This window comes from Melanostigma gelatinosum (assembly GCF_949748355.1).
Source record: "Melanostigma gelatinosum genome assembly, chromosome: 12".
Classification (NCBI taxonomy): Eukaryota; Metazoa; Chordata; class Actinopteri; order Perciformes; family Zoarcidae; genus Melanostigma; species Melanostigma gelatinosum.
In genome coordinates, this window is record NC_136645.1 from 720,731 (window position 1) to 729,798 (window position 9,068).

General features: G+C 42.1%; 2 protein-coding genes across 2 annotated transcripts in view; both read left to right on the plus strand.

Moving 5' to 3' along the window:
- acss1 (acyl-CoA synthetase short chain family member 1) overlaps window positions 1-227 on the plus strand; it is a gene marked incomplete at both ends in the record, with an annotated part of 31,513 nt that extends 31,286 nt beyond the window's left edge. The window contains one exon of the mRNA XM_079280101.1: window positions 3-227. Within this exon, the coding sequence (XP_079136227.1) occupies window positions 3-227 (225 nt within the window). The remainder of the gene's footprint in view (window positions 1-2) is intronic.
- Window positions 228-1,741: 1,514 nt separating this feature from the next.
- On the plus strand, window positions 1,742-8,805 carry LOC306785537 (uncharacterized protein). Its single transcript, XM_079279957.1, has 2 exons — window positions 1,742-1,913; window positions 5,702-8,805. The coding sequence occupies exons 1-2, from the start codon at window positions 1,791-1,793 to the stop codon at window positions 7,382-7,384; spliced, it is 1,806 nt and encodes a 601-aa protein (XP_079136083.1). The 5' UTR covers window positions 1,742-1,790; the 3' UTR covers window positions 7,385-8,805.
- Window positions 8,806-9,068: the final 263 nt, after the last annotated feature.

The window sequence follows — 9,068 nt, forward strand, 5'->3', positions numbered from 1 at the left end:
AGGTGGTGAAGCGGCTGCCGAAGACTCGCTCAGGGAAGATCATGAGGCGGATCCTCAGGAAGGTTGCCATGGAGACCACAGGTGACCTCGGCGACGTGTCGACCCTGGACGACCCGACCGTCGTCGAGGAGATCATCGAGGCCCACGAGCTGTACAGGAAGCAGAGTGGAGGAGAGAAGAAGAAGAAGAAGAAGAAGAAGGAGGACTTCCTGTCGCCGTCTCTTTAAAGTGGGCGGGGCCGAGTCCTTCAGGTACAGACGACATCATCGTTCCTCAGGAGACGAGAGGACAGAACACGTAGACAGGGCCTTAAAGGGACAGGACACAGCTAGCCTAGCTTAGCATAAATACTGGAGGAGAAGAAGAAGACTTCACTAAATGTGGCGCTGTTCCTTTAAGGGCACATCTCACATGATCTGTGTGTGTGTGTGTGTGTGTGTGTTTTAGCATTAAATCCTTGAAGTTTTAAAAAAAATTCCATTTTTTTTTTAATTGACAAAGTATTTGTTTTAGTTTTCAAACTAAACTCCAATTTCTTTAAAAAAAATTTAACCAATTTTCTCAATAAAAATCTGAATTTTTAACATACAAATTTGGAAGTTTGGGTCATAAAAATAAACAAACATATTCGCTCATTTTAAAATAGATTACAATTATAATATATTTTAGAATCAAATGAGAACTCTTGTATTCCAATTTTAAGTACTAATATTAACAATAAATATTTAAATGAAGTGTTTTCTGTCTCTTTCTTCTTCAGATGTTTTTTAATTTAACAGATTAATGTTTTATAAACATGTAAAGATGTTTATAGATTCATAGTTTGCAGCTGAAATCGTTTATTGATCAGAAACTGTAAAGAAATAAAGATTTACTCATCAACCTTTTTGTGTTTTTTTACATCTTTATTCTTTTTTATAAAACATAAAGATCAAAACATTGACGCCAAGAAAATATAACTTCTTGAATCATACAATGTAAAACAGACACATTTTATCTTTTATATTATATTTATGAGATCATAAATCTTTACTTTAACAAATCTATAATTTTATGAACATTTTATAAATTTTATAGTTTTACCACAATTATATTTAACTATTTTTTAAATGTATTGTATTTCATTTGATTTATATATATATATATATATATATATATATATATATATATATATATATATATATATATATATATATATATATATATATATATATATATATATATATATATATATATATATATATATACATGTGTGTGTGTGTGAAGATATATATGTGAACATGTATAATATAGTTTTTGTTATTGTTACAAATACAGAAGGAGTCGTGACCCTGAACAGGATAAGCGGTTAAAGACAATGGATGAATTACATAAACGTTATAAAAATATATAAAATATTTTATTTTGTTTCTTAATTGTTGTTTTTTAATAAAAAATACTCATACTAATACTGATCAACAACATAATAAACATCAATTACATTATTACTCATTCTTTGTGTTTAAGTAAATAAATAGACAGAAATGAAATACATCTTAATGTAATTTTCTAAAATGTTATTTGTAATTTTTACATTTTGTTGTATTTTTAAGATATGATTGTTTATATTTTAAACATGTTCGTGTTTTTTATTGTGGTGCTTTGACTTCCGGCCAGCAGGGGGCAACATGCGCACTTCCCGTCACTCCTGCTGTCGTAAAAACAGCCGTAAGTGAAGGTGCATTAATGGCCGCTCGCTGGAGTAAAACCAAACTTTATTGTTTCACGTTCGTGTTGAAGAGTTTCATGAGATGTGGAACTCTGTGGAGCAGCTCGTGGAGCAGTTCATGGTGACGACGGTGACGGAAATCTGCCAGAGACTCAAAGAGAGAGAAGAAGAAGAAGAAGAAGAAGAAGAAGACTCGAAGACGGAGGTTAGTCTGATTCTAAGTACATGTACTCTACTGTTGTACTTTAGTACACGTCTGAGGTACTTTACTGTACTACATCTCAGAGGTACATATTATACTTTACTGTACTACATCTCAGAGGTACATATAGTACTTTATACTGTACTGCACCGCAGATGTACATATTGTACTTTATACTGTACTACATCTCAGAGGTACATGTAGTACTTTATACTGTACTACACCTCAGAGGTACATATAGTACTTTATACTGTACTACACCTCAGAGGTACATAAAGTACTTTATACTGTACTACATCTCAGAGGTACATGTAGTACTTTATACTGTACTACATCTCAGAGGTACATAAAGTACTTTATACTGTACTACATCTCAGAGGTACATGTAGTACTTTATACTGTACTTCACCTCAGAGGTACATGTAGTACTTTATACTGTACTTCATCTCAGAGGTACATGTAGTACTTTATACTGTACTACATCTCAGAGGTACATAAAGTACTTTATACTGTACTACATCTCAGAGGTACATGTAGTACTTTATACTGTACTACACCTCAGAGGTACATGTAGTACTTTATACTGTACTTCATCTCAGAGGTACATAAAGTACTTTATACTGTACTACATCTCAGAGGTACATGTAGTACTTTATACTGTACTACATCTCAGAGGTACATAAAGTACTTTATACTGTACTACATCTCAGAGGTACATGTAGTACTTTATACTGTACTTCACCTCAGAGGTACATGTAGTACTTTATACTGTACTTCATCTCAGAGGTACATGTAGTACTTTATACTGTACTACACCTCAGAGGTACATGTAGTACTTTATACTGTACTACATCTCAGAGGTACATAAAGTACTTTATACTGTACTACATCTCAGAGGTACATGTAGTACTTTATACTGTACTTCACCTCAGAGGTACATGTAGTACTTTATACTGTACTACACCTCAGAGGTACATGTAGTACTTTATACTGTACTACATCTCAGAGGTACATAAAGTACTTTATACTGTACTACATCTCAGAGGTACATGTAGTACTTTATACTGTACTACACCTCAGAGGTACATGTAGTACTTTATACTGTACTACATCTCAGAGGTACATAAAGTACTTTATACTGTACTACATCTCAGAGGTACATGTAGTACTTTATACTGTACTTCATCTCAGAGGTACATGTAGTACTTTATACTGTACTACATCTCAGAGGTACATAAAGTACTTTATACTGTACTACATCTCAGAGGTACATGTAGTACTTTATACTGTACTACACCTCAGAGGTACATGTAGTACTTTATACTGTACTACACCTCAGAGGTACATATAGTACTTTATACTGTACTACACCTCAGATGGACATGTAGTACTTTATACTGTACTACACCTCAGAGGTACATGTAGTACTTTATACTGTACTACACCTCAGAGGTACATGTAGTACTTTATACTGTACTACATCTCAGAGGTACATGTAGTACTTTATACTGTACTACATCTCAGAGGTACATGTAGTACTTTATACTGCACTACACCTCAGAGGTACATGTAGTACTTTATACTGTACTACATCTCAGAGGTACATGTAGTACTTTATACTGTACTACATCTCAGAGGTACATGTAGTACTTTATACTGTACTACATCTCAGAGGTACATGTAGTACTTTATACTGTACTACATCTCAGAGGTACATGTAGTACTTTATACTGTACTACATCTCAGAGGTACATGTAGTACTTTATACTGTACTACATCTCAGAGGTACATGTAGTACTTTATACTGTACTACATCTCAGAGGTACATGTAGTACTTTATACTGTACTACATCTCAGAGGTACATGTAGTACTTTATACTGTACTACATCTCAGAGGTACATGTAGTACTTTATACTGTACTACGTCTCAGAGGTACATGTAGCACTTTATACTGTACTACATCTCAGAGGTACATGTAGTACTTTATACTGTACTACATCTCAGAGGTACATGTAGTACTTTATACTGTACTACGTCTCAGAGGTACATGTAGTACTTTATACTGTACTACGTCTCAGAGGTACATGTAGTACTTTATACTGTACTACGTCTCAGAGGTACATGTAGTACTTTATACTGTACTACATCTCAGAGGTACATAAAGTACTTTATACTGTACTACATCTCAGAGGTACATGTAGTACTTTATACTGTACTACACCTCAGAGGTACATGTAGTACTTTATACTGTACTTCATCTCAGAGGTACATAAAGTACTTTATACTGTACTACATCTCAGAGGTACATGTAGTACTTTATACTGTACTACATCTCAGAGGTACATAAAGTACTTTATACTGTACTACATCTCAGAGGTACATGTAGTACTTTATACTGTACTTCACCTCAGAGGTACATGTAGTACTTTATACTGTACTTCATCTCAGAGGTACATGTAGTACTTTATACTGTACTACACCTCAGAGGTACATGTAGTACTTTATACTGTACTACATCTCAGAGGTACATAAAGTACTTTATACTGTACTACATCTCAGAGGTACATGTAGTACTTTATACTGTACTTCACCTCAGAGGTACATGTAGTACTTTATACTGTACTACACCTCAGAGGTACATGTAGTACTTTATACTGTACTACATCTCAGAGGTACATAAAGTACTTTATACTGTACTACATCTCAGAGGTACATGTAGTACTTTATACTGTACTACACCTCAGAGGTACATGTAGTACTTTATACTGTACTACATCTCAGAGGTACATAAAGTACTTTATACTGTACTACATCTCAGAGGTACATGTAGTACTTTATACTGTACTTCATCTCAGAGGTACATGTAGTACTTTATACTGTACTACATCTCAGAGGTACATAAAGTACTTTATACTGTACTACATCTCAGAGGTACATGTAGTACTTTATACTGTACTACACCTCAGAGGTACATGTAGTACTTTATACTGTACTACACCTCAGAGGTACATATAGTACTTTATACTGTACTACACCTCAGATGGACATGTAGTACTTTATACTGTACTACACCTCAGAGGTACATGTAGTACTTTATACTGTACTACACCTCAGAGGTACATGTAGTACTTTATACTGTACTACATCTCAGAGGTACATGTAGTACTTTATACTGTACTACATCTCAGAGGTACATGTAGTACTTTATACTGCACTACACCTCAGAGGTACATGTAGTACTTTATACTGTACTACATCTCAGAGGTACATGTAGTACTTTATACTGTACTACATCTCAGAGGTACATGTAGTACTTTATACTGTACTACATCTCAGAGGTACATGTAGTACTTTATACTGTACTACATCTCAGAGGTACATGTAGTACTTTATACTGTACTACATCTCAGAGGTACATGTAGTACTTTATACTGTACTACATCTCAGAGGTACATGTAGTACTTTATACTGTACTACATCTCAGAGGTACATGTAGTACTTTATACTGTACTACATCTCAGAGGTACATGTAGTACTTTATACTGTACTACGTCTCAGAGGTACATGTAGTACTTTATACTGTACTACATCTCAGAGGTACATGTAGTACTTTATACTGTACTACATCTCAGAGGTACATGTAGTACTTTATACTGTACTACATCTCAGAGGTACATGTAGTACTTTATACTGTACTACGTCTCAGAGGTACATGTAGTACTTTATACTGTACTACGTCTCAGAGGTACATGTTCTGTGGTTCTTTGCTGTTAAACTGTTTGTGCTGCAGGAGAAGCTGCTGGCTGTCATGAGGAGGTGCTGTGAGGCTCTGCTGCAGGAGCTGAGGAAGCTTCAGGAGGAGAACCAGGAGCAGAAAGACAAACTGCCATCATGTGATCAGAGGAGCTTCCATGAGGCCCCGCCCCCTGCAGCTGAAGGAGACGCTCGGGTGGAGGCGAGCCACCAATCGGAGACTCCTGCGGCGGCCGGCCGGCGGACCAACCCGAGCGCTCACCTGCGGGTCCACGGCCGAGAGCGGCCCATCACCTGCTCCACCTGCGGGAAGTCTTTCTCCGCCCGCAGCAGCGCCAGAGTCCACCAGCTCACGGTTCACGGCTCACGCCGTCCCTTCAGGTGCTCTCACTGCGGGAAGCTGTTCGCCACCCGCAGCCACCTCAGGACGCACCGGGCGCCCGGCCGCGGGCGGCCGCTCGCGTGTCCGGCCTGCGGCGAGACGCTGGCGGCGAGGTGCCGCCTCCGACGGCACAGACTCACCTGTCGGGTCACAGACGGCGGGTTCAGGTGTGCGGAGTGCGGGAAGGAGTTCGCCAAACGCAGCTACCTGTCTACACACCGGCGAGTCCACCTGAAGGACAAACCCTTCAAATGTCCCACGTGTGAGAAAGGGTTCACCACGCGCCGCAGCGTCCACGTCCACCAGCTCACCGTCCACAACGGACTGAGGCCGTTCACCTGCGACGTCTGCGGGCGGACCTTCAGCCAGCGGAGCGGCCTCGGAGCTCACCTGAGGACGCACACGGGCGAGCGGCCGCACACCTGCGAGCAGTGCGGGAACAGTTTCTCCAGCCGGAGCGGCCTGTCGGTGCACCGCCGCGTCCACACGGGAGAGAAGGCCTTCGGCTGCGACACCTGCGGTAAAAGCTTCAGCGTGTCGGCCAACCTGCGGCGCCACCGGCTCGTCCACTCGGGCCGCCGCCAGTTCAGCTGCGACGTGTGCGGCCGCGGCTTCACGCAGGCGGGACACCTGAAGGCGCACCGCTCCGTGCACAGCGGCGAGTGGGCGTTCATCTGCAAAGCCTGCGGGAAGGGCTTCAGACAGCGCGGCGCGCTGCTGGTGCACGAGCGGAGCCACGCCGGCATCAAACCGCACGGCTGCGGCGAGTGCGGGAAGAGCTTCTCCTCGTCCGCGTCGCTGAAGCGCCACCAGCTGGTCCACGGCGGGCGGAGAGTTCACAGCTGCGATGAGTGTGGGAAGAGCTTCGCCAGCGCCCAGGTCCTGAAGACTCACCTGCAGCTGCACGCCGGCGGCAGCAAAGCGTTCTCCTGCGACGTGTGCGGCCGCGGCTACAGCTCGCTCGGCTACCTGAGGACGCACCGGCGCGGCCACTCGGAGGGGAAGCCGTTCGGCTGCGCCGAGTGTCAGAAGACCTTCTCCACGCGGGAGAGCGCCAAGCTGCACCAGCGCACGCACAGCGGCGAGAAGCTGTACGTCTGCGAGGTCTGCGGGAAGAGTTTCGGCGTGTCGCAGAACCTCGTCCGGCACAAACGCGTCCACACCGGAGAGAAACCCTTCGAGTGCGCCGTCTGCGGGAAGAGATTCAGTCAGAACAACAACCTGAAGTCTCACCTGCTGGTTCACTCGGGACAGAAACCGTTCAGCTGCTCCTCCTGCAGCCGGAGCTTCGCCTCCACGAGGAGCCTCAGGCAGCACAAGTGTGTCTCTGCTCAATGAAGTCCCTCAAACGGGACCAACACAGACCTGGTCCCCCGAGAACCGGGACGGGATGACGAGCCTTCAGGGATCCTCGATGACATGAAGTTATTTTATGTTCTTGTATTTGATGCAGCGCCTTCAGAAGGACGTAACGTGATGAAAAGACGCACGTCGTCAGTCAGAGTGTTTATAAGAAGAGGACCTAGTCGTCATGGTGACGTCTCTCTTTGGTTTGGAGACTTTTTGAAGCCTCCAGTTTGGCCGTCGCCATCTTGTTTTTTTTTTGCAACCAGTGAACAGGAAGTGACCATATATGGACTGAGCAGTGATGTAGAGACGCCGTATACGTCTCTGGTGTCGACCTGTCAATCACAGTAGCTCCGCCCTAAAGCATCCCCTGCTTTATGGTCTGTGTGACTCTAAATGGAGCATAATGTACTAAATGAACATCATGCTGTATTGAAGAAGACTTGAAACTAGAGATTGAGACATAAACTCATGTTTACAATGTTTACTGAGGGAATAAATCAAGAGAGAAGTAGAGTCATTTTCTATAGACTTCTATACAACCAGAGGAGTCGCCCCCTGGTGGACACTAGAGAGAATGCAGCTTTAAGATAGATAGATAAATATGTACTTTATTCATCCTCAGGGGGAAGTTTGTATGTTACAGCAGCAAGACACACCAAGAAGCAAAGTAACAGAGTAACCACAAATATTAAGTATTAAAAAATGCACAATATATACAATAGAATAACGGAGTCGGACAAATTAACGGGGGCGACCGTGTGGCTTACTGGGTAGAGAGGGTTGTCCGCCAAACGAAAGGTCACCGGTTCGATCCTCGGCTGCACCGTGTCCTGTGTCGAAGTGTCCCTGAGCAAGACACTGAACCCCTAACTGCTCCCCGGGCGCCTGTGATTGGCAGCCCACTGCTCCCTATATATACAGGGATGGGTCACATGCAGAGAATTGGGGGGCGACCGTGGCTCCCTGGGTTAAGAGGGTCGTCTGGGAAACGGAAGGTCACGTGTCACGTGTCGAAGTGTACCTGAGCAATACGCTGAACCCCCGATCAATGGCGCCCACCGCTCCCTGTGTCCAGGGACGGGTCAAATTTCGTGAACGTGTAAAAATGTGTATGACAATAAAAATGGTTTCTTCTTCCTTCTTCTTAAATATCAGAATATATAAGATAAAACAACAAAAATGCACAATATATACAATGAAACAGAATAGTGTTAAATTAACTAACAGTGAGCAGTGATGTGGAGGGTGATCTGGTCAGAGGGCAGCAGTGTATCCTGTGACAGCGGAGCTGCATCAGTCTGTCCCTGCAGGAGGTGGTGGAGAGGGTTTCTTCAGTGTCCTCATCTTCCAGATAGTCTTGTTTGCAGCCAATGATGGCGCTTTGAATCCTGACTCAAAGAGAAACAGCGGCATCCTGGTTTATTTATTTGAGGATGAAATGACGAAGATAGATAAACAGGTTCATCAGAAATCCATAAACGAATAAAAAACATTTATTTCTGCAAATTTCTCAAATGTTCTCTTTTTTCAGGACTTTACGCTCTTGTTGAAGTTGAATGATGTCAGCTTGTTTGAGGTGTGTGCTCTTCATATTCATGGTATTTTTTTAAACTTTAATTTCTTATAATTCATTGCTTCCCTTTACTTTTTATGCTTTTTTAAAATATGTTCT

Coding starts and splice junctions, on each gene's coding strand:
- LOC306785537 (XM_079279957.1), top strand. CDS start 1,791: ATGTGGAACTCTGTGGAGCAGCTCGTGGAGCAGTTCATGGTGACGACG. Junction 1,914..5,701: donor AAGAAGACTCGAAGACGGAG/GTTAGTCTGATT, acceptor TTTGTGCTGCAG/GAGAAGCTGCTGGCTGTCAT.